Source organism: Anolis sagrei, chromosome 3, assembly GCF_037176765.1.
Source record: "Anolis sagrei isolate rAnoSag1 chromosome 3, rAnoSag1.mat, whole genome shotgun sequence".
Classification (NCBI taxonomy): Eukaryota; Metazoa; Chordata; class Lepidosauria; order Squamata; family Dactyloidae; genus Anolis; species Anolis sagrei.
This window is the reverse complement of record NC_090023.1, coordinates 144,125,911-144,152,501: the sequence shown is the minus strand read 5'-3', so window position 1 is coordinate 144,152,501 and position 26,591 is coordinate 144,125,911. Positions and strand designations below refer to the sequence as shown.

General features: G+C 38.9%; 1 protein-coding gene across 3 annotated transcripts; it reads left to right on the top strand.

Annotated features, from left to right (window-relative positions):
- The first annotated feature begins 1,360 nt into the window (after positions 1–1,360).
- Positions 1,361–23,489, top strand: ST3GAL5 (ST3 beta-galactoside alpha-2,3-sialyltransferase 5). 3 transcript variants are annotated; one of them, XM_060769275.2, is made up of 7 exons: positions 1,361–1,584; positions 9,106–9,217; positions 11,587–11,701; positions 15,464–15,807; positions 16,498–16,684; positions 21,406–21,564; positions 22,816–23,489. In XM_060769275.2, the coding sequence occupies exons 2-7, from the start codon at positions 9,108–9,110 to the stop codon at positions 23,077–23,079; spliced, it is 1,179 nt and encodes a 392-aa protein (XP_060625258.2). In that variant the 5' UTR covers positions 1,361–1,584; positions 9,106–9,107; the 3' UTR covers positions 23,080–23,489. The 3 variants fall into 3 exon arrangements, with proteins under 3 accessions (XP_060625258.2, XP_060625257.2, XP_060625256.2); XM_060769274.2 differs by lacking the exon at positions 11,587–11,701 and having other exon boundaries at positions 1,453–1,584; positions 9,106–9,227; XM_060769273.2 differs by lacking the exon at positions 1,361–1,584 and having other exon boundaries at positions 9,109–9,227.
- The last annotated feature ends 3,102 nt before the right edge of the window (positions 23,490–26,591 follow it).

Sequence of the window (26,591 nt, the reverse complement as noted above, 5' to 3'; positions counted from 1 at the left end):
ATGAGGAAGAACTTCCTGACTGTGAGGGCCGTTCAGCAGTGGAACTCTCTGCCCCGGAGTGTGGTGGAGGCTCCTTCTTTGGAAGCTTTTAAACAGAGGCTGGATGGCCATCTGTCAGGGGTGATTTGAATGCAATATTCCTGCTTCTTGGCAGTGGGCTGGACTGGATGGCCCATGAAGTCTCTTCCAACTCTATGATTCTATGAACTGTGGTGCTGCAGGAAAGTTCTGAGAGTGCCTTGAACTGCGAGAAGATCCAGCCAGTCCAGACTTCAGGAATAAAGCCCGACTGCTCATTGGAGGGAAGGATATTGAGGGCAAAGATGAAGTGCTTCGGCCACATCATGAGAAGAAAGGAAAGCTTAGAGAAGACAATGATGCTGGGGAAAATGGAAGGAAAAAGGAAGAGGGGCCGACCAAGGGCAAGATGGATGAATTTATTTATTTATTTATTTACTTTGCTTCTATACCGCTTTTCTCAGCCCTTAGGCGACTCAAAGTGGTTTACATAATACAAAATCACAAGACAGTATCAAAAGCAGGTTAAAACACATTCTACATTCTACATAACAATCAATATCAAATCATAATCATATCATATTGCCTCAACAACAAATCAGAATCCTTTCTCGTAATCCTTTGTTCTATATTCCTATGTTCGATTGCACTGTGTTCCTATATTCCATTGCACTGATTAGCCAAACGCTTGTTCAAAGAGCCAGGTCTTCACCTTCCTCCAGAACGCCAACAGCGAGGGGGCCTGTCTGATGTCTGCAGGTAGGGCATTCCACAGCCGAGGGGCCACCACCGGGAAGGCCCTGTCTCTCGTCCCCGCCAAACGCGCCTGCGATGCAGGCGGGACCGAGAGCAGGGCCTCCCCGGATGATCTTAATGTCCTGGTCGGTTCATAGGTGGAGATGCGTTCGGAGAGGTAAGTAGGGCCGGAACCGTTTAGGGCTTTATAGGCTAACGCCAGCACTTTTAATTGTGCCCGGTAGCAAATTGGCAGCCAGTGGAGCTGGCGCAACAGAGGAGTGGTATGCTCCCTGAGTGCCGCTCCTGTTAATAACCTAGCTGCCAAGCGCTGGACTATTTGAAGCTTCCGAGCAGTCTTCAAGGGCAACCCCGCGTAGATGGGATCCTTGAAGTGACTGGATTGACCTTGAAGGAACTGGGGGTGGGGACGACCGACAGGGAGCTCTGGCGTGGGCTGGTCCATGAAGTCACGAAGAGTCGGAAACGACTGAACGAATGAACAGCAACAAATAGGCTGACAGCTTTGACTTGCTAGTAGGGACTGAGTCCACCTCCTTCCTTCCCCGCAGGCGCCGAGGGTCCCAGGAAGGTTGGCTTTCTGAGAGGAGAAATGGCTCGCTGGGATTGGCTGGTCCCGGGTCGCGTGTGCAGGGCAGGGGGCGGGGCCTCTCGCTGAGTCGTCACCGACGCCTTGGTCAGTCACTGTGGCGCCCCATTGGGAAGGGAGGAGTTCCGAGCGCGCCAGGCCACGCCCCCTCTCGCCTTGGCTCGTTCGCTCGTTGCCCCCGGCGCGAGGTCCAAGATGGAGAGAGGGAGCTGAAGGCGCAGGTGAGTGGCCCTTCTCCCCTCAGGCTCCCGGCCCTTTGGCCTCCGCCTTCAGCCCGTCCTTCCCCTCAGGCCTTTTGAGCGTCTTTGGGCTTAAATCCTGAGGAGAAACCGCACGCCCAGGTGCCTCGGGCCCTGTAGGCTTAGTTATGATCGCCTTGGAAACACAAGGGGGCGGAGGAGAGGGAGAGCCTCGTCTTGAGGGTTTGCCCTGGCTGGCAGGATGCCATCTGATGGAAGGGGCAAAGGTCAGCTTCGTAGGCATTTTGCTGTTTATCAGGGCCAGAAGCAAATGGAGAATACAGTCATATAATGTATAGAAAAAACACAAACTAAGTTAGAAACTTGGCATTATTCCATTATGTCTCAGTAGCCTGTATTTGTGCTTAGTATAACATTTTCAAAGCGGTTTCCTTCTCAGAGAAGCAGAAGATTGGCTGAATAAGAAAGAAAAACTTGAAAAAGTTATTTCCATACTTATGGTTACTTTGAGTTTGTAATGCTTATTTGCTCAGAGGAGTAGTTCTTCTGATTTGTTTTACTAAAGTTCTCAAATACTGCTAGTAGAAACCTAAATCAGTGGAGAAATTTATTTATTTATCGTGTCATCAGCAACCATACCATAGTATTACATTTCTAACAGAACAAAACAAACAAACAGATTAAAAAAAACCCACATATTTTGCAAACTTGGCAGTTGATTAAATGTCCTTTGACCAGTATCTGGCCACTTGGAGTGCCTCTGGTGTTGCCGCAAGAAGGTCTTCCATTGTGCATGTGGCAGGGCTCAGGGTGTATTGCAGCTGGTGGTCAGTGGTTTGTTCTTCTCCGCACTCGCATGCCGTGGATTCCACCCTGTAGCCCCATTTCTTAAGATTGGCTCTGCATCTCGTGGTGCCAGAGCGCAGTCTGTTCAGCGCCTTCCAAGTCGCCCAGTCTTCTGTGTGCCCAGGGTATCACCCACGGATTGAGGTGCTGGGTTTGAGCCTGCCACTTTTGGACTCTCGCTTGCTGAGGTGTTCCAGCTAGTGTCTCTGTAGATCTAAGAAAACTATGTCTTGATTTAAGTCGTTGACGTGCTGGCTGATACCCAAACAGGGGATGAGCTGGAGATGTCTCTGCCTTGGTCCTTTCACTATTGGCTACTACTTCCCAGCGGATGTCAGGTGGTGAGCTGGAGATGTCTCTGCCTTGGTGGAGAAATGATATTATAAATGATATTATGTGATAGAACGGGTAGGGTTAAATTCAGGGGTGTTGTTAAGGGAAGACAAATGAGGGCATTGTTCCCCCAATTGGGGTGAGCTCCTGGCCTTTAGCCCAGCTTCTGCCTACCTAGCAGTTCAAAAACAAATGTGAGTAAATAAATAGGTACTGCTTTAAAACAGTGGAGGCATTTAAGGCACCCATAAGGAAATGCCAGAAAAATGCCTGCGATTTGATCAAGGAGAGAGTTTATGAACAAAGCTTTTTGGCAGGGAAGATGGGGCGACAGCATACATCCCCTCCACCCCCCATGGCCAGAACCGAGTACAGCCTCCAAGATGCTGAGGATAGGAAAGCCTATATCAGTGGTTCTCAACCTGTGTGTCCCCAGGTGTTTTGGCCTACAAATCCCAGCCAGTTTACCAGTTGTTAGTATTTCTGGGCATTGAAGGCCAGAACATCTGGGGACCCACAGGTTGAGAACCATTGGCCTATATATACCTCTATCTGTGTACAGTTGTCTGTCTTGTCAGTGTATAACGGCATTGAATGTTTGCCGTATACATATGTGTTCTGTGAGTCCCCATCGGGGTGAGAAGGGCGGAACATAAATGCTGTAAACAAATAAATAAATAAATGAGCCAATTGACCAAGAACTGGCCACTTGGAGTGCCTCTGGTGTGGCTGTGAGAAGGTCCTCCATTGTGCATGTGGCAGGGCTCAGAACAGCTTTGTAGTAAGTAGTCTGTGGTCTGTAGTAAGTAGTCTGTGGTTTGCACATGTCATGGACTCCACTTTGTAGCAACAACAACAAAACTTTATTTATATACTGCTCTGTCTCCCCGATGGAACTCAGAGCAGTTTCCAAGTAACATCATCAATATACACAGTAAACAACATAAACATAAAATTAACAAAGCAATATAAGCACAAAAAAACCACAATAGCACATACATATTTTATATATATATATATAGCACCATTTCTTAAGGTTAGCTCTGCATCTTGTGGTGCCAGAGCGCAGTCTGTTCAGTGCCTTCCAAGTTGCCCTGCCTTCTGTGTGCCCAGGAGGGAGTTTCTCATCTGGTATCAGCCACTGATTGAGGTTCCGGGTTTTAATCAGCCACTTTTGGGCTATTGCTTGCTGAGGTGTTCCTGTGAGTATTTCTGTAGATCTTAGAATATTATTTCGTGATTTATTTATTTATTTATTGTATCAGAAATGAACTGAGAGTACAGTTGTAAAGTATTTAAAAAACACAAATTTTTAAGAACTTCACATTATACTAAATGTATTGTCGAAGGCTTTCATGGCTGGAATCTCTGGGTTGTAAGTTTTCCGGGCTATATGGCCATGTTCTAGAAGCATTCTCTCCTGACGTTTCGCCTACATCTGTGGCAAGCATCCTCAGAGGTTGTGAGGTCTGTTGGAAACTAGGAAATTTGGGTTTATATATCTGTGGAATGTCCAGGGTGGGAGAAAGAACTCTTGTCTGTTGGAGCTAGGTGGGAATATTTAAGTTGGCTACCTTAATTAAGAAGTTTATATATAAGTCATGTTTCATAATCCAGTACATATGCAGATGTTGCTGGGCCCATTGCTAGCAAGAGAAAAATCATATTCATGGTGCTGGGATTTCCTTGGCTTACTTGATGCAGATAGTTTTTGGAAGTGAGGACTGGAATATTTCCAAGGAGGAAAGCACCTCATGTGTAAAAATGGTAAAATTAAATATTTCCCCTTGAAATTAAGTCTAGTCGTGTCCAACTCTGGGGTGTGGTGCTCATCTCCATTTCTAAGCTGAAGAGCCAGTGTTGTCTGTAGACACCTCCAAGGTCATGTGGCCAGCATGACTGCATGGCGTGCCATTACCTTCCCGCCGGAGCGATACCTATTGATCTACTTACATTTGCATGTTTTTGAACTGCTACATTGGCAGAAACTGGGGCTAACAGCGGGAGTTCACCCCGCTTGCTGGATTAAAACCGCGAACATTTCAGTCAGCAAGTTCAGTAACTCAGCAGTTTAACCCGCTTTGCCATTGGTGGCTCCACACTACGTGTGTAGTGTAATGTAACATTGTTCAAACTTGGCAGGGTAGCACAATGACTTTCAGAGCCACTGTGCTTTCATTATGACCCTGAGTCTCTGGAGTACCAATGAAGCTCTTTTGTATTGTTGCCTGCTAAAGTATATTCTTGCTATGGTGGGAAGGAAGTGTGTGCATGAGAGATTTAATATGCAGTATGAAAAAAGTTATTGTTTTGATCAAATTGTTATTGCTTTTAGAAGATGGTGATGATAGGTGGTGATAGTTGTTAATTACTATTACTCTGTTATGGTGCTGTTGGTAGGCAGCACATGACCACAGTTTGGAAAGAATCCTTTATGTAGTGGAGTGGAAAACACAAGTTCACTGTTTTAGTTGATAATAAATTCTTCCTGGCTTTACCACTGTATTCTTCTTTGTTACATCCATTACTTGGAAGCTTTAGAAACTGAAAATTGGAGAACAGTGATTCATACTAGGTAGGTTGAGAAACAAGAATACAGCCATAAGTATGCAGGGAACAAAATCACCCCTGCTTAATAACAATCCCTGATATATTTTTTTCGGACCTTAATCTTTCCCAGAGTGCTAACTGATAAACTTACGAACATATAAGTGCTTTATCAAAAATGCTTTTGAATTTAGTACGTCAAAAGGGGAAAGGTGTGTAGAAGTCACAGTTATATCATATTACAAGTTTAGACAATGGTAGTTTAGACAATGGTAGAAGTAGGGCTGGGTGGTTTCGTTTCGTTAATTCGTAATTCGTTATTTTTTTTGTTAACGAAGCGATAACGAACCATTCTGGGGCAGCTTAAAAACGAAACGAATTTTTCAATTCGTTCCGTAAATGCTTCGTATTTCGTTATGTATTCGTTTCGTTATTGGCTTGAGGTCGTTTCGTTATTATTTCCGCATGTCTGGGGCAAGTTTTATAGTTGTTTTTTGTTTAATTAGTGAAAAAAAATTATAATATCACACCAACAGTCAACAACAGAGGGAGAGGGAAGCTTCAGAAGTTCCCCCTGTCCCATTTGGAGGTTTTTTAGCGTATTGCGCGGTTGCGTCCGCCATTAACGAATCGATTCGTTATTGTTTTGTAATTTTTTTACCATTTACAAAATTTCGTAAATATCGAACTTTTTTTAAAAAAAATTCGGAATTCTTTTAAATATCGAAACGCAAAACCCCCCAAAAAACGAATCGATTTTAGAAACAATTTTTTCCGTTGTAAATGAAGGTCTGTATTCTTTATCTTTATCCAATACTTTATCTGTCCAACACTAAAGCTGACCAAGTCAATATAAGTTAGAGATGGGAACTTGTTCTGATACCTTTGACTCTTAGTGTCAGGGCCCCTGTCACAATGCTAGGCTCCAGCTGAAGCTGCAGGAGCATTCTTCCAGCCTGTTTTTTGGGATGTGAAATCACCTTCACATAACTCGATCTTTTTATTTGATGAGAGCGTTGAAAGAATTGTGTTAGGCCCAGCTGCTGATTCTCTTTAGTTAAAGTGACTTATTCCCTTCCAGTTTGACTTTAGGTTTGGAACTGTACTGAAACAACCTTGACTGATTATTTTGTTGGCAAAGAGACAATTAATACTACCTTGCTTTCTCTTCTAATTAGCTTTAGGAACTATTGACAAGATCACAGACAGACTAAGAGTATGAGACATTTTTAAAAGTTTATTGTTAGAGAAATTTTAAAACAGAAAGACATAGTTGGTAATGAATATTGCATGGCAAACATATTATCCCAGAGGTGTTTTAATATGGTATTGGATTTATGTTAGGTGGGTTGAATTCAACATTCAAAATATACTTTCAGATGGTTCCTTGCTATAGTTTACTACTTTTTGACTTCTGGATAGGAGGGGTAAGTTTGGGCAGGAAACTCTTATTTAACATCTTTATCACCAGTGTCACTATCTCTTATGGAGTGATAGTTCAAATAAATATTAGAAAGAAAACAGCTAAAGTAGAAATTGGCAAATTGATAACTTGTGCGGTTATTTCCCTTTTAATCTTTGAGTTTCTATCATTCTTTTTAGCCTTTTAAAAAATGACTTTCTAGACATTTTCACTTTCTTTCCAATCTCCCATCCCATCCCCTCTGTGTGTAAAATCAAATGCTCTTTTCTAAACCCCTTTCCTCCATCTTCCTTCAAAGAAAAATATCTAGGACTTTAAATATGCTAATCACAGGCATTTGGTTGCAACCATTGTTTTGTGTGACAATTAACTGAAATGGAAAGCCCTTGCTTTCTGATCAAGCATGATAAATAAGGCTTGGTGTGGTTTTTTAAAATGTCTTAGTGGCTATGCCTTCAAAAAATATTATTGGTTTTCACATTCTAGTTTTGAATCAACAGACATTTCATTCAGCATGTGCACTTTTCTGGGGAAATGTATAAAGTGAAAAATTAAATCTCTTAGGAGTTTGGCTAACCTTGGGTTAATGCTAATTAATATCAAGATCTCTTCTATGTCAGTTTTCTCACTCAAAAGCTAATCAACTATTATTTAAATCAGGTGAGTATAAATAATTGGATTTGATCTTGTTCTGTCTGTTGTGGAAATGCCTTTAAAGCAGGCCTGCACAACATACGACCCACAGGCCTCATATGACCAGCATAAGCCATTGGTGCAACCTGCTGAGTACTGCCAACTCCCCACTGCCCGAGACCCCCTTTTCCTCAACTTTGCATGCCTCAGTAGCATCCACTCCATCTGCACACCTCTTTTCCTTGCCTTCACTTGCCCCGTCTGCTTCCCTGCCACCGGTGTACCTCTTTCCCTCCCCTTTGCTTGCCTCAGGTGCCTCCTCACCACCTGTGGGCCTTTTCCATAGGCTCAGCCACCCATCAGCTCTTCTCCTGCCTGCCTTCCTGGCAGACAGGTGAGGGGCCGACCACTGGAGAAAAAGCCCTAGCCCTTTGGCGGCCTTTGTACCTTGTCAACCAACACCATCCACAATTCCACAGCAATGAACCATGGTAGTTTGAGTGGGGTCAAACTGCATCAATTCTACAGTGGAAATGTGGCCAGCAAGGGTAGCGGAGAAACAGCAATCGCTTTTAGAGAAGAAGATACCATATTGCAGCGGGGCAGATGGGGGCTGATTCCTTCCTTCACTTCTCTCTGGAGAAGGTTTGCTCTGGACTTGACCACCTCTGATCTGGGGGCAGGGGACAGATTCCCAATTTTTGTGGTGCAGGACATAATTTCATGCCCCCCATAGTTGGTGGACTCTATCTCAGCCTTCAAATAGAGCCTGAGAGTGAAGGAGAAAAAGAAGGGGGGAAAGGTAGGTAGAGAGTAGAGAGAAGGAAGGAAGGAAGGAATGAAGGAAGAGAATGAGAAAAAGGAAGAAAAGGGGGAAATAGGAAGAGGGGGAAGGAATTCAGAAAGTGTGGGGTAGTGGTTTGAAGCTTGGACTATGGCTCTGAACCCACTGGGTGATTTTAGATAAGTCACACGCTCTCAGCCTCAGAGGAAGACAAAGGCAAATCCTCTTTGAGTAAATCTTGACAAAAAACATTCTGTGATAGGGTTGCCTTAGGGATGGCACATTGTGTCCTTACTTGGAAAGCGAGGTGCTAAAACTTGAATGACTGTGACTGTTGTTCCATAGTGGAACTCTCTGCCTCAGAGTGTAGTGGAACTTCCTTCTTTGGAGGTTTTTAAACAAGGGCTGGATGGCCATCTGTCAGAGGTACTTTGATTGTGTTTTTCCTGCATGGCAGGCAGTTGAACTAAATGAACAATGTTGTCTCTTCCGGCTTTATGATCTTAATGCATTTGGCGGTACAATGTTTGTATTTAATGTTAAAGTTTAGTATTTTAGAGGGTTAATCTAGTATCTCCTTGTCTCATAATTTATTTTATGCAGGAGCTCTTGGCATTAAAGTGCATATACAAAGCTGCCTTATAATGAGTAGGTCATTGACCCATCTTACTCATTATTGCTTGCACTACATTGCTGCTGTTCTCTGGGGCTTTTTTTAGTCCTACGTAGTGAAGCGTCATTCTGAATGGAAAACTGAGGCCTGTATCCATAATAGTTTGTGTTTCCTGCCAATACAATTCAGAGGGAAATAGAGGTCTCTTAAATATAATTACATTTTCATCATTACTAAGAGAAATGGGCTGTTTTCAGACAGTGGGAAATATGAGGGTATCAATTCATTGTTAGGGTGAGGGTTTTTTTTTCTTTTTAAGAGTGTGATAAGTACCTTTTTACCAGAAAGTGCTTCCTTTCACAGCAATGCCGAGTGAAAATACCTCTCTTCACCTGAGAAAGAAATGTGTGCCTTCTCTGCCATGCTCTAACATAGTTATTCATGAAGATGAAAAGGCCAAGTGGGTTTTCAAAAGGTACTTTCAAGTAAGTGTCTGTGTTAGTGCTATCAAGTATAAAGTCTTAGAATTTTAGCACAATGTTGTTAGTTACGAGCAGGAAATACAAGTCTAACGGCTAGATTTTTGTTATCTTTAGTTTTAACAATATGCTTCTTTCATTTTCCTATTTGCTTTATCGGTTTTTCTGTCAGGGTCCTTCCAGACAAGCCCTGTGTCTCAAGCTCTGATCCCAGGTTTTCTGCTTTGAACTGAATTATATGAGTCAGCACAGCCAGACAATCTGGGATAAACAGAAAACCTGGGATCAGATCCTGGGATATAGGGCCTGTCTGGAAAGGCCCTCAGTGTTCCCTTTCCCCCCTTTTTGTTCTTCTCAAGTTAGTTACGTTTTTTAAAAGGTAATGTTGGGCCAATGTCCAGATTTCTATGACACAGCAAAACCACAAAACACTTCAGAACCTTTTTCCTGGCTATGCTGGAAGAAGAGAGAAAACTATGAAACATCTCCAGGTAAAGATTAGTTTTGTTTACATCTTGCTAAAAGACAGTTTAACATAACAACTGAATGCAGCTGTCATCTCTATGCATCTTTTCACTTGCTCTGCCTCCATTGTGCTGTATTTTTCTCCATCTTACTGTCACCTAGTATCTTTAATCAATAGACTTTAATCATTAGACTGTCTCCACAACTAAAGTATTTTGGTCCTGATATTTTATTAATCTTTTAGTGGTTGTAATGCTTTGAGATATATAATAACTCTATACCAATATTCCTGTTTCACCTGATTGCATATCTGATTTTACCTGCATACCAGCTGTTTAAAAGTAGTTCTGTGCATTGCATCCATTTATGTCCAACTTAACCAAGAACACTTTCTTACTGTTACTTTGAAATTTGGAAAGCATCCATAAACTTGTGCAATAGTGTTTGTGGGAACTTGGTTGTTAGCAGGGAAAGGAATTAGTGGTTTTTTAGCTGTTTTGGTATTGAATTGCAGCATATTAGAGGCTGGGAATGTGATACTTATCCCCTGAAAACTTCTTATAGGACCACATACCTGAAAACATACATGAGAGTTGTTCTATTATGTAGAAAATCTGCTGGGTATAATTCACTGGTGTGATGAGCTTAGCACATTTCCTACAAAACCCTGCACATCCTGGAATAAAAGGGAACTGATTTTGTTACTTTTTAAGTTTAAAGTATTTCAGGAAGTGATACAGCTTGAGTGTGTTACTGATATAACCAGATTCATTGTAAAAGTGAGTAAATATTGAAAGTGACAAAACACAGTTCCACTTATGATAATGTGACAGTTCAGATCAGCACATGTGGCAGCAAGTTCTTATGATGTTCATCATCCAATTTGCATCTGGATAAGTATTTATTTATTTACTGCATTTATATTCCACCCTTCTCACCCTGAAGGTGGCTCACAAAAAAGGCACAATTTGATGCCACATATGCATACATAGGATAAAACAAAACATATACATTATAACCAAATAATTAAAACTTCATAATTTTAAAACCAATTAATTAAAACCACGCAATCCAAAGGCATGTTGGATTCAAGAGTATGTTTAAGATCAATCTGCCAGATGTATTTCCCAAGTGGCTTTCTAAATTCACAAAAACGATATCATGTATGGGTTGCTGTGAGTTTTCTGGGTTCTATGGCCATGTTCCAAAAGCACTCTCTCCTGACGTTTCACCCACAACTATGGCAGACATCCTCAGAGGTTGTGAGGTTTGTTGGGAACTAGGCAAGTGGAGTTTATATATCTGTGGAATGTCCAGGGTGGGAGAAATAACTCTTGTTTGCTTGAGAAAAGTGTGAATGTTGCAGTTGACCACCTTGATTAGCACTGAATAGCCTTGCAGCTTAAAAGCCTGCTTCTGGAACATGGCCATACAGCCCGGAAAACTCACTCCCCATTTACTTGACAATTCCTGCTTTACTTGTGCAAGTGGGCTGTTTTTTCTACTTTGCATAGCACTTCTTTTACATGCAGAGTACCACATATCTTGTCAGATCTCCCCACTCCCCAGGGGCTAGAAAGTACCTCAAGGGACAAAACAAACCATATATGTGGGGAAGGAAGGCAGAGAGAAACTGAATGCCTGATTACTTAAACATGTTTAAATGAATCAGAATAGTTTGCAAAAAAATAGTTAAAAATACTAAATTTTCTGTTCCAGAAAATTACATAAAAACATGCAATGAAAGAAAATGTGAATATGCATACTACTAAACATGTTTTCTTTTTCTGAGTTGTTAATTAAGTATTAGTAAAATATATAGGTCACTTTATAATAGATGCTTCCATGTGCAATGTAAGTTTACTTTTAGATATGTAACATTTGCTAACTTTATTTTTAGGCATGTCGTGGTAATGGTAATTGGTCTTTGCTTCATTTACATGATCAAGTTAAGGTTTGATTCAGAGGACTGTGACATGACAAGGATTCATTATGTGAACACAGCACATGTGAAGGTTGGTTATGTGTGCCATCTTAATACTTCTCTCTTTGACAGGCTTTGGGATAGGTTTTAGTTACATTACACCAGTTAAAAACACAACCCAACTAAATGACTTGAACTTTCAGATCCATTGTGTTTCCAGTAACTGATCACCAGTAATTCATGTCCAGATAAAGGGACATAATGGCACTGATAAAAATTAGGCAATTATGTGAGCAAAATTAGAAATAAAAGTAGGAGACAAGTATGTTTGCTAAAGCAAAATTTATTGTACTGTGGTTGATATACTGTGTCCTTTAATGTAAAGTTTCCAGTAGCTAATTCTTTTAAAAACGTATTTAAGTACAAATGTACAAAATAGGATAGCAACAATATATAAGACAAGAAAGAAAAAAATGAGTACAAGAGAGATAGATACAAATGGAAAAACAAGAACAAAAATAAAAGCCACATCACATCTTCTCTTCTGTGGTTATTTAAACCAAAACAAACCATAAGAAGCATCAATACTTCTCTCACATGATTTCACAAAAAATAACAATAATTTGTATTCCAAATTAAATCTTGCATGCTTATAAGTATAATCCCTATAGAAAGTTCATGAATTCCTTTTATGTATTTATTTTATGTATTAAACAATAATAATTTTCACATATTTTAATTAAATATTACCTTCTCTAACTTAGACTTTAAAACAGTTGATAATACCTTGCTTCTTCTTCTATTAAAATAATCAATTTAACCCTTCTCATTTTCCCACTTGAAGTCAAACTGTTGTAACATTGACTATGTCTCTCATTCATCCACAAAGAAAAAATGTCAAATTCTTCCATTCAGTATTTTAAACTGTTACCAGTTATCAACTCAACACTTACTACTTTATTGCAGTTTATCACTGACCTTTCATAAAATTAAGTGCTCCCTTCACTTTTTTTTGCCTTTTTATTCCTCTCCAGGATTCAAAGGGGTTGGGAAGCCAAAGAGGAGAGGTCAAGGTCCCTGAGTATCAGGCCCTCTTAAGTAAATATTGCACTCTCCCATAGGGTCATGGATGATTGCCTTAAACCAGTGGTTCTCAACCTGTGGATCTCCAGGTGTTTTGGCCTACAACTCTCAGAAATCCCAGCCAGCTTGCCACCTGTTAGGATTTCTGGGAGCTGAAGGCCAAAACATCTGAGGACCCACAGGTTGAGAACCACTTCCTTAAACCAACATTAATTAGTGAGTCTCGACAGTAAAATCTCAAATCTAGGAAAACCAGACTATATTTCTTTGCTTTTCATACATAAATTCATCTTGAATTTATTGTGAAATCGCTGAAAATGCCCAATTGGAGCATAAATTTTCAAATTACATAAAATTGCGAGGTGGAGGAAACATTTTTCCATAGATGCCATTCTTGTTTGTCTTCTCAAACCCTCTACCATCTTCCACATTGCATGTTAGTCATGCAATCTGTTATTTCCAATGTTCTCATCTTCCTCTCCCGGCTCCTCTAGCATCACTCAAGACTCCCAGATCTTCTCAGTCTGGACGCAAATCTCATGTCTTCACAATCTTCCAATTTTTGGCTGACTCTTTGGTCTTCCATATCAGATACTGTAACTTCCATCAATTCTCTTGTTTCATTTGCTTGGTTCTTGGACACATTTCTGCAGTTTTAACTTGCAGAGGTTACATTTTGGAATACAATACCTCTGTCTCTTCAGTGCCTCCTCCAAAGCAGTGTAGATATGACATAGACCAGCTTTTAGACTCTGTTATTATTCCAGTAGGTTTCAGTTAGCTATTTCTGCCAGCCAAAACAGTTCCACTTTCCCAAAACAATCCAGTCTCTTTTAAAAAAATCATTTTTACTCACAAGACGAAAATACTTGATCTTACCATTTTAAAATAACGCTTCAAGTGTTTCACATTACTATGTCATTTGTCCACTTACGTAGTTTAAATTTACTCTTCCTTCACCCAATATATTAGACATTAATTTCAGTCTACAATCTTTAAATGTTTTGAGGATAGTTCTCATGATCTCTCATATTGATGTGAAAAGCAGACAGTGATTAAACTCCTGATTCAAAAAGATGTGAAGGTTGCTTGTTGTACAATAGCTTTGATTGTTATTACAAAAATAGAGAAGAAAAGAGAGTGTGTTTTCCTGGCTTAGTGTCCATTAACAGTAGGTGTATAGCAGGGTAACCTGGTGTACTTTGTCCTATAATTCCTTTCTCCTTGGTTGTGATCAGTTATCATAGTCCTCTTGACCTAGGTAGGGTTTTTGGGTTGTTTGTGTGCATCTCCTGGATCTCTCATTTTTTGGAGAGATGAACCAACAGTTGGAACATGCCTCCAAATTAATGATCACACTGTGTCCCTCTTTCTCAAAGAACCTTATGAAAGAGATTTCAGTTAGCGCTATCAGTTTCCAGAAGTGGCTATAATGGCGACTTTATATTTGTTAGACTTATGAGAGATGCATCTTAAAGTTGTAAAAGTCCTGCACATTACTGACCAAATGCCTCTATATAGACATACCCATGTATATGACCAGAAATGCCACTGTGTTATTCTTTTGATTTAAACTGTCAGAAATTAATTTGATCAGAAAAAATGAAATGTAAATAACATAATGCATCCATTTTTTTCCAAAGGAAAAATAGATATGGGTGGGAAGTAATATTTGAAATACTGTTTTTGTAAGTTTTTCTAGCAGTCATTTTTTTTTAAAAAAACCTGAAGCTTATAATTACCAGATACAGTAGGCGTGAATAAAATTAATAGAATAAAACAAAAAAACCAATTTAAGGGCAAGTAAATAAATTAGAAGAAAACAAAGTAAAAACAAAATACTACAAATTAAACAATATTCTAACTTCAAACTGTGTCTGGGCAAATGCCATGTGGTGACCTGCATCACAAAATAAAATAAAATATAAATATAGAGAATAATGAATGTAGAAAGATCAAACCAGAGTGAGGAACAAATGAAAATGAGTCTTATATCACAAACCAATGAGATCAAACTTTTTGCAATCATCAGAAATGAGAGTAGCAATTTAAATCAGTGTTTATGCTGATTTTAAATATGTCTTTAGTTTTTTTCCCATCACATCAACTTTTTAAAAATACGACAAATGGTACATTGCAGTGGACTACTATAAAGTCTGCACATTTCACATCATATTCGTGTAACACAAGCCAACAAGTATTTTTCATCAGATATAATTTAGGTCATTCTTACAGAGTTATTTTGCGCCGAATTCAGATCTGTGTTTACTTTTTTCTCTGACGTGTAGTTTTTGCAATTAGGCTAATCAAACAAATAATGCATTTAGCCACTTATAGGAATAGAATCTAATTAATCACAAACCAACAATTATTTTCCATCAGATATTATTTTAGGTCATTCTTATAGAGTTTTTGCCCTGAATTCAGATCTTTGTTTATTTTTTCTCTATCACGTGTAGTTTTTGCGATGAGGCTGATCAAATAATTAATGCATTTACACACTTATATCCATTAGATTCTATTGATATCAGTGTGTAAATGCATTAATTATTCAATTAGCCTCATCATAAAAACTACATGTGAAAGAGAAAAAAATAAATACAGGTCTGAATTCAGTGCAAAACCCCCTATAAGAATGACCTAATATCTGATGAAAAATACATGTTGGCTTGTTTATTGCAATTACTGTTGAAAGCGTGTCCTTGGTCTATGCTAGAGTGCTCCTAGAATGTTGTACTATGTGTAACTTAACTACTGTGTCTTGTTATAGAGAACACAGAAGTATGCCACGCAAGTTTTACAAGCCCAATGTCGGCCATCATTTGTGAAGAAAGAGATGAACAGGTTATTTGGAGAGAAGTACAGTATCAATGCATCTCCTTTTATAAGAAAAGATATAAATGCACACAAAGATATCTTCAAATATGAGCCACCTTTTGGATTTCACAAGTTTTCAGAAAAACTGAAAGACCTTTTGGAACTTTTGCCTGAGTACGATTTACCAGAAGGCTTGCAGTCAAAGCACTGTAAGCATTGTGTCGTTGTTGGGAATGGTGGAGTACTTCATGGACTGGAACTGGGATATGTCTTGAATAAGTTTGATATTGTTATAAGGTATATATTAAGCTTTTATTTTTCATTTTAAGATTTTGAATTAATGCTAGTACAGGCACTCCCCGAATTACAAACATCTGACTTATAAACTACTCATAGTTAAGAACAGGAGTGAGACAACATGAAGTGAGAGAAATCTACCCCTTGGAAGGGAAATTCATTCCTGAAAGAGTAATCACGGGGAAAAGGTGTCTCCACTGAAGCTTTATCACCAATCCATCTTTCCACAACAAGCCATTTTTTAAAAAAATCCAATGATCACAGGAACAGAAAGTGAGGTAAAATGTTTTGAACAGGGAGGAGCACAGACAGCAAGACAAACACCACAGGGGATTTAACCCTTCCCTATTCTATCCAAAGCTTGCATATTGCAGCAGTTATCCTTAAAATGTACCTGTTCCAACTTACATAGAAATTCAACTTAAGAGCAGACTTCCATAACTTACCTTGTTAATAATTTGGGACTGTCTGTATTTGAAAGTGTTCCAGATTTTTTCTTCTTGGAATTACTATATGTAATTTCTGTTGAGTGTGGGTTGGATAGCATTCAAGTTAAGACCATTTAGGGTTTGTTAGCCTCATGTTTATAATGTTAATTTTTGAATGTAAATCTAAACTTCATTTACAAATGTGATACTTTAACCATTTGCTTACGAAGTAACTCACTCATGCGGTTTGTTCACTTTATAGATTAAATAGTGCACCAGTTCAGGGATATGCAGATGATGTTGGTTCTAAAACCACTATAAGAATGACCTATCCAGAAGGTGCTCCTTTATCTCAACATGAATATTATCCAGACGGTTTGTTTGTTGCAGTTCTATTTAAAAGTGTTGATTTTGGCTGGATTCAAGCAGTGGTTAAAAATGAAACGTTGGTAAGTATAGTAAACAATTTTTTAAAATAGTGTACTTTCATATTACTTGAATAGTCCCCAAGTTTCAGGTAATTTTACTACATGTGTATTTGTCAAAGACAATTTCTGTTTGAAATTCATGTAGACCTTTAAAAGTTTTAGTAACCAAGGCTATCAAATGATGCATCTACACTACAGAATTAATAGAGTCTGACACCACTTGAACTGCCAGGCCTCAAAGCCGTGGAATCATGCTCTAGTTTTTACAAGGTCTTTAGACTTATATGCCTGGGAATGCTGGTACCTCACCACCCCCAGGGTTCCATAGCATTGAGCCATGGCAATTCAAGTGGTGTCAAACTCAATTAATTCTACAGTGTAGATGCACATGATTGCTCTCAGAATTCTTGGAATGCTGCGTAATAATAAATCACTAGAATGTTTGGCGAGTGTCATGGTAGGAACTCTGCAGTTTGGTTGAGTGATGTGATTGGGTAGAGCCATAGAGGTGGGCATTGTATAGGAGGGCCAATGTAAAAAGACAATAGAGACTAAATCTCAGAGGTTCAGTTTCTTTGCTCTACAAAAAAAAAAAGAATTACTTTCTTTTTGCAGAGAGCTGACTTGTTATGCTATGCAGCAAACTAATACCTTGTGATAAAGGTATTCAAAATATCTTTTAATACCTTTATCACAATAGAGTTTGGTATGTTTTTGTTGTTGTTGTTCATTCGTTCAGTCGTCTCCGACTCTTCGTGACCTCATGGACCAGCCTACGCCAGAGCTCCCTGTCGGCCGTTACCACCCCCAGCTCCCTCAAGGTCAGTCCAGTCACTTCAAGGATGCCATCCATCCATCTTGCCCTTGGTCGGCCCCTCTTCCTTTTGCCTTCCACTTTCCCCAGCATAATTGTCTTCTCTAGGCTTTCCTGTCTCCTCATGATGTGGCCAAAGTATGTTTTTAATGTCAGCGAACTCCTAAATCTAAAAAGAGTAGCATCACTCTTCCTAAAGGCAATGTCTTATGCCACAGTTTATACTTGCATGTACATAATATATAACATGTCCATCGAGATCATTCGGTCATTCAAAAATCAGTATATTCTTTCTTCCTAATGCAGGGAAGGGTCAGCTACAAAAGAAGTATCCCCTTTTGTATATTTAAAGGGAGAATGCATAAATTGTTTATTCATAAATGCTTGTTACTTTTGTTTTCAAGTATTTGGATCCAGCAGTCAGTGTATTATGAGAAGTCACTGTAAGAGAAATTGAGATCAGCTTGGCATCATAGGACCAGGCAGACTAAAGGGGAATCTGTACGGCATGTGATTGATCATGGGGCTTGTTTGGTGCCAGAAGGAAAAGGGGGAAGAGATGCTTGACTGGAAAATTGAACTTTTTCATGACCTGCTCTGCATTGCAAATGTTCAATGGAAAGTCTAGGATTTTTCACTGTTCTACATTTTAAATCTTATACAAAATTTGAAGGATTTTGAGTTTGTCCTTTGAATCAATTTGGAAAAGTTAATGAATAGGGACTAATAAATAGTATTATTTGTTACATTCAGAAGTTCTATTCTGAATGTAAATTGGAACTTTCAACTACAGTTTCCACACTGATGGAAAACATATGAAAGTCGAATGACATTGATGTTTTGATTCTTCAACATTTTGTTTTTATGACAGACATATTTATGCCTGTTAGTGGAAGATACGTGCAAAATTTAAGGATAATGGGTATTGTATAATACCAACAGATTTTTCTTTAGTGGGTCCCCAGTGTACTGTGGCTCAGTCCCTTTGCTCCTCTCATGCTTTTCTGTGTAGAAGAGAGGAGGATGGAGTAAACCTGGTTGTGTACTTAGTTAGCCCCATCTGAGTCCTGTTCAAACTTGGCTCTTCTCCATAAGGGGAGGATGACAAAGTGATGGTGCCTGTTTCTGTTGCTACCCACATCTGCGTTAACTTCAGAATCCAGGTATAATTCAGTTAAGGAAGTAGATGTGTTCTTGATCATTACTTTTGTCCATGAAGTAGAAATAACATGGAAAAACAGGAAGTGTTTCCTAAATGCCCCTCCCCAATCCCCACTGTTCACTGTACAACGTGTTTCAGCAAACTGTTTATGCAAAATGAATATTAAGCAACAATTGGGTCACATAAACTTTGCATAAATATAGTCCACCCTCCATATACATAAATTCTGCCTCATTGGATTTAATATTTCATGCTTTGAAAATGTTCTTTAAAATAAAAAAAGTAAACATTGATTTTGCCCTTTCATAGAACATCCACAGATTTTGGTATCCACAGTCCTGGAATCTCTCCCTGTGGATAGCAAAGGCCTACTGGAAATAAAAACATTTGAATCTTCTAGGGACCACTTGAAGGTTTCTTCTTTCCAGTTTGATTTTCCTCCCAACAGCTTTCACTTTCCTTTTGTTGTTTATTGTTCTGTCATTTCCGGTTGCCATCCCCAGCTCCTTCAAGGTCAAGCCAGTTACTTCAAGGATGCCATCCATCTATCTTACCCTTGGTCTGCTCCTCTTCCTCCCCCTGCCCCATTTTCCCCAGCATCATTGTCTTCTCCAAGCTTTCCTGTCTTCTCATTATGTAGCCAAAGTACTTCATCTTTGCCTCTAATATCCTTCCCTCCAATGAGCAGTTGGGCTTTATTTCCTGGAGTATGGACTGGTTTGGTCTTCTTCTGGTCCAAGGCACCCTCAGAATTTTCCTCTAACACCACAGTTCAAAAGCCTCTATCTTCCTTTGCTCAACCTTCCTTATGGTTCAGCTCTCACACCCATAGGTTATTACGAGGAATACCATTCCTTTAACTATGTGGACCTTCGTTGCCAGTGTGATGTTTCTACTCTTCACTTTTTATTGCTATTGATCATTGCTCTCCTCCCAAGAAGTAAATGTCTTCTGATTTCCTGGCTACAGTCTGTGTCTGCAATAATATTCACTCCTAGATATACAAAGTCTGTCACTACCTCTATGTTTTCTCCCTCTTTGCCAGTTATCAATCAGTCTGGCTGCCATCATCTTGGTTTTCTTGATGTGTAACTGCAACCCAGCTTTTTCACTTTCTTCTTTCACCTTGGTTAGAAGGCTCCTCCGCTCCTCTTCGCTTTCAGCCATCAAAGTGGTATCATCTGTATAGCCCAGGTTGTTAATGTTTGTTGCAGCAATTTTAACTTCAGCCTTGGATTCATCCAGCCCCGCACATCGCATGATGTGTTCTGCATACAAGTTGAATAGGTAGAGTGAGAGTATTTCCTCACTTTCCTTAGGATTTTATTTTGAGGGCACTATTTCCAAATCTGTTCAACATACAAGGCTACTTAGTCAGGCAAGTTAATCTGCTTTCCCCCCTGTTTTTGCTCTTCACCCATGCTAAGTAAGGGATTTGTGAGCAAGCTGTTTTCTAGGCTGTGCTACACACAGTTCTTACTGAGGTCAAGCTTTATGGCAGTTTTACTGCACACGCTGCTGCATGCTCTTTCTGTAGCTCTCCTTCACCATCTCAAAGGCCAATGCTGCAAAACTATTCCAGCTAGACAAAAGCCAAGAAAATGAGTGAGATAGTGGACTGGGCTCCTATAAGAAGAGTGTGTAGAAAACAGTTTCTTTTTGTGATCTCTGTATCTCACACCAATGGGGTTTTCCACCTGCTCCCAACTGGAATGTTCCAGAGCTGAGTAACTTGGTGGGAAGCACACCCTCTCCATCCAGCACTCATGTCCTAAACCACCAAATCTACTCTCCCCCTTTGTTTCTCTTTGTCCTCTGACTGAATGGCAAAGTATTCTGTGTCACTGAGTTGTTTCCCTTTAACTTGTGTTCTTCATCTCTTTTATTAGAAGATTTCTTATCCCTTCCCTATATCTGTGCTGTATTTGTTACCCCTTTTCTAAAGGCTTTCCTTCTTTTTTTCTAAAGTTAATACATATACTGTAGTTCATCACATAATAGTTTCCACCACATAACAGTCACACCCCCATTTTTGGGGTGGTAAAATTTGTATTTTTGTGTTCCTTTTATAATAGTTGCAGAGTCAATTGGGACTGATTCCCACTCCCTTCCTTCTTTCTCTGAAGACAAGACAGTTTAAAAATTATAAAATGGAGGTCATTGAACCTAGATCTTCTCTTCTTTCTCCAAAGAGCTCCATTTCATAGTTTTTTTTTTTAAAAAAAGAAACAAACCAACAGAAATTGAGCTGTTTCTTTGAGGCTGGATTGTCTCTCTGCCTCTTCCTGTCTCGAAGTTAAATCAGTTAATTTTTTAAAAAATAGAAAGCAGAGAATCAAAGGCAGATTTTTTCTTCGCATAATAGTCACATCCCCTTTTTTCAATTAAAAAGAGGTACAACATATGACTATTACACAATGAAATATGGTAAAGAAAATCTTTCTTTTCGTTTTCTTTTTGTCACTTTTGACTTTGGGACTCTGCACTCCTGTTCTTCCCTTTTGTGTGCTCAACTTCTCTTTCCAAACTTTGCTCTTCTTATGGGCGAAACACTTTCTCATTGGTTGGACATTCTGAGTGTGTCTATTGTCTTGTGAAGCACAGCTAGCACAACACTGATCCATTTGTTTGCCCAGGCTGAAGTCTTATTGTTGGGAGAAATATCTATAGGTTGCTGATCCAGCTGCTGCAAACAATATCCATTGTATGCTGTGTGTCTTAAAGAAATTCCAAACTTTCTAATCCTGTTTATGTTTTTTAATTTAGCCACTGTGGATGCGACTATTCTTTTGGAAACAGGTGGCTGAGAAAATACCTGTGACACCTAAACAGCTTCGCATCTTGAATCCAACAATCATTAAAGAGACTGCGTTGGATATTCTGGAATACCCAGAACCTCGGCCAAAGTTTTGGGGATGGGATCAGGTCTGTATCTCTTAAGAATGAAGGAAGTTGCTGCTGTTTTTTTGCCCTCCTACTTGCTAAACACTACATAATATCATTTGTAATTTATTTAATGATATCAGTCATCCCCTGGTGATGTAGTGGGTTAAACCACTGAGCTGCTGAACTTGCTGATTGAAAGTTCAGCTATTCGAATCTGGGGAGTGGGGTGAAATCCCACTGTTAATCCCAGCTTCTGCCAACCTATCAGTTCAAAAACATGCAAATGTGAGTAGATCAACAGGTACCACTTCGGAGGGAAGGTAACGGTGCTCCAGGCCACATGACCTTGGAGGCGTCTATGGGCAAAGCTGGCTCTTTGACTTAGGAATGGAGATGAGCACCACACCCCAGAGCCGGACACGACTAGATTTAATGTCAGGAGAAACTTCTATCAATCATTTTGTTAAAAAATTGAAATATACATTTATAAATATCTGGAGACCACTGTATTGGGAATTATTTTAGTTCTTCTTAATCTTCATTTGATCATAATTCTTGACGATTATAGTATCAAGAAGGAAATGTTACAGTGATATGATAAAACTAAAATGAATAGATTCTAGTCTCCATTAAATTCTAAGATGTACCCTGTTTTAATAGATGTTTATGGGGGAGAAAATGTGGGTCTTAGAATTGAGAAAATACAGTATGTTAAAATTATCATAACAGGGAATAGCATAATTGATTGCTTGGCTTTTCTGTCGATCAGCTGCCCTCTGTGACAAGGAGAAATCATTGAGGCACTGGGAGAATTGTATCATCAAGTACAAATTAGGGAGGACAAAAAGTATTTTGGAGATAATTTTGTAATTGCCTACTAAATATTGTCTGCACATTCTGATATTGCAGTATGGGATAGTAATAAGATACACATTCTTCATTTTTCTGTTCTGATAAAAATGTAATAAGGAATTATATGTATTGTTTGTTTGTTTATTTATTTTGTTTATTTATATCCTGCTTTATCTCTGCATATGGAGACTCAAAGCAGCTCACAACTAAAAGCATTTCAATACAACTTAAATTATACAAATATTAAAACAGTATTAAACAACATTAATATTGTAACAATCCAGGTTAAAACCATAAAAGCATATAAAACCACATCACAAAATCACAGCAGTTTAAAACTATTTTACTCAGTGGAATATATTTGCTAGCAATGTCTTGATTTTCAGCATAGCAGAATTCTATTCTAATTAGGGAATGTGATTTTTTTACTCCCTTTAGAACGTGCCCACTATTGGAGTGACGGCAGTTGTCTTGGCGACGCATTTATGTGATGAAGTGAGTTTAGCTGGATTTGGATACGATCTTAGTCAACCCAATACACGGTTGCATTATTATGATAATCTTTGCATGGCTGCGATGAATGAACAGACAATGCACAATGTGACTACAGAAACAAAATTTCTTCAGAAGCTGATCAAAGAGGGAGTTGTGAGAGATCTCAGTGGAGGAATACTTTGCACCTACTGCAACAAGTCAAGCTAATAGTTGAAAATGAGTCTAAACATTGGATTTTGCATGTTCCTCCTTTCTGGGAGAGACCTTCTCAGTGTTTCCATCATGCAGGCTACCCTAAAGAACCCTTTATCTCCATGTTTATTAGTAATAACAATAATAATACTTTATTTATAACCTGCCCTCTCTCCCCGAAGGGACTCAGCCCATTGAGCCTCTTGAGTTGCCAGTATTTATGTACCAAAGTGGCACATATTTGCTTTTTACAAGAAGTGTGTGTATAAAGGAAATTTCATGATTGCATATTTGATTTTTGGAGAAATGTTCATAAGTTATCTTTAATTCTAAAGAACACTATGCTTAGTACATGCTACCTAAACAATGAAAGAAAATATCATGTGGTTCTTCATACTACTGTAAATGTTTCTGGCTTGAAAATATTCAGAATGTGTTGCTTATGTGACTCATTTTTGGGTAAAGAGGTTGCATGCCTAGCCTTCCGCAAAACCTTACCTCTCACCTGTTTCATGTTCATTGTGCATGAATCTCTTCAGTAGCAAAACCAAAGGATTGCAGAGCAGCTTTCCCCTGATATGGCCAGGAAATGCAACATCCACTTCCGGTTCTGAGGTTGTTGCCTTTAATAATTGCTAGATTTCACCTGACTCCACTGGAACAAATAGATTAAGGTGTATGGTTGTGAGGTGTTAGAAAATAGCATGTTGCATTTGCAAAGAATGAAAATAATTTGCTTTGCATTGAGGAAACAATCCCATGGTTGCAAAACAATATACAGTAAAACACCCCCCCCCCCCCCAACATTGGAACATATTTTTGATATCTTTCCCTGTATTTGTTCATTTAACAACACATATTTCAAAATATTTCTCTCCAAAATGGATGCATTCTGATCTGCAAAGAATATAACAAGGGCAAAGCAAGTGCAAGAGATTCATTCTTGCTTTTTAAAAATTCTGCAGAGCATCTAATGTAAGTCTCCCCCCCCCCCCAACTTTCCTCTCGTCATTTACATACATTTCCTGTATCATATACTTATATTTAAGTCGAGGACAGGTTTTGGGGATGAAATGATGGGTTTTGATATAACCCGAGTATAAGTTGAGAGTCATTCTATGGACAGTAGGGCTAGCCTTCTCCATCGCCTCTGTTTTCCTACCCAGGTATTTGAAAAGGCCAGAAACTGCTCAGCAGTGGAGAATGAGGAGGATAGTCTACTCAGAAAAAGGATACAGGCAGTCCTTGGGTTATGAACAAGATAGCTTCTGAAGGTTTGTTCTGAAGGTGAATTTGTGTTTAAGTCAGAACAATAATACAGGGTTAGTCAAAATGCATAGGCCAATAAGCCATTCAATTGAATGGCTTATTGGCCTATGCATTTTGACTAACCCTGTATGTAAGTCAGCTGTTTGTAACTCGGTACTTCCTGTAGTTCCTTTGTTATGAATTAAGGTATAGAACTCACATTGACGCATGGATAAGTTGACCCAGTTTTTTGGGTTGATTTTTGTCTAAAATTTCTAGACTTATACCTGAATATACAGGGTAAGTATAGTCAAGAGAAATATAGAAGTTTCTGATTAGATAATCAAAATAATTGTGGAAGATAGAGTTGCTTCTTAGTGCTGCAGGCTTCATAATGGAAAGAAATATTGCAGCATAGGATTTGCACACCTGGAATGCTGCTGTTCAAGAATCCAGTCACTCAGTCTTATCATTCCCCAGGATACTGTATCATCAGGGTGATATTCTAGCCGCTGGAAGGACAGAGACCTATATTAAATTACCCTGAAAGTATATGTGAGAACCAAAAAACCACTTTAGATTAGTCTCTCCCATCATTCTGTGTTGCAAACTGCAAACATGTTCAAACAGAAAGGGCTTTTAAAATTAGTTTGTTATATGATCCTGTTTCAAGAGAGTAAAAAATTCAAGGTGACAAATACAAACTCCTTGCGAGAGCCTAAGTGACTGTTTTGGCCATTGTGCTCTAGAGCCATTTTTATGTTTGTTAGTTCTTAGGTACTGAATCTAGGAAAATGGGAGATGACTTCAATCAGGGAATATTGTATCTGTTTTGTTATGTTGAGTTGGCTTTTGATAGCTGTTTTCATGAATAACAGATAAATCAGTGTTTTTAAAATGTGAGCAAAATCAAATTTTCTTCCCATTTCCTTAATATATACTCTAAGGAGGTGATAAAGACGTCTGTATTCTCAGAATAATAGAGAATAATTAATGTTAGATTATTTTCTTTAATAAACAATTTGTTTGGCAAAGTTCCTATATACTCGAGATATTCCCAAGGTACACAGGAGCCTGTAAACGGGAAAGAAAATACTCAAAATGTTTTGCAAGGACCTCCAGCTTTTCAAGAATTGAATATATTGGTGCAAGAAAATACTTAGGCACGGAATTTGTCCTGTTGTCTGAAGAGGGGATGTCCAGGTGAAATATGAAATACGTCCTGTCATTAGACATTAGAAGCAGCATGTCATCCTTAATCATTTTATGCCATTAAAATCCTGTCCTCCTTTTCTCTCAGAAATCGAGCAGATGGTGAAGATCTATTGAATTTAGGAAGGGAGTTACACTTTTAATGTTATAGTGAGTGTTGATAAAAAGAGGGGGGAAATAAGGCTCATGCCTTGGTGATCTCCTGTGCCATTGCATTCCCAGAGAAGGTCTTTTTAAAAAAACAAACAAACTAGAATTCATTTCCAGTTATCTCCTGTGTTGAAAAGGGGACTCTCATGAGTATAAAATGGCTAAGTATGACGTGAAACATAGCAAAAATGCCTCTCCACAGCCCCTAGGGTGTGTTGAGACATTAGGGGGCTAAAAGTCTCCCGGGGGCTAATGTAGCCCTTTAGCCTCCCATAGTTGTCTGCCTCAAATACACACTATTTTTGCAGTATGCTATATCTTCTAACATAAACTTCTGTTCCTAGGCAGCTAACAAAGTAAGAAGCAATAAAAGTACAATAAGAACAAATAATCATAGCCAACAGTCACACTAACTAGTTTATTAAAATATGAAAAATAGCAATAATGATCAAATGATCACATTCAGCATTAGAAACCAGCCCCCCAAGCAATCCTTGATATATTGTAGAGAAGTTCTGACCATGTATAACTATAAAAACATACAGATATGTAATTTAGTGACTAAATGCAAATAACGTTTTCCTTATTTCCTGTAAATGTATGTATACTGCAGATTGATCATCAGATCTGAAATGTCCACCTTAATTTGCCCTTTGGTTCTTTGGCTGATGCTGCACTACTTAACTGTTGAATGCATTTAGGCTTTTGAAAGAAATGTGAAAAAAATAATAACTTCAGTGGGTGATCAAAACCCAACATAATAAATTAACAAATAAAATGTCATCAGCTGATTCTTGAGCAATCAGTTTGACTTGCCTGTGTTTGCTTCTTCTATCTTGCAAAATGTGACGAAGATAACCAACACTTATAACAATATATGCAAATCCCTAGTTTTTATAAATTGAGAGCTCTGTATA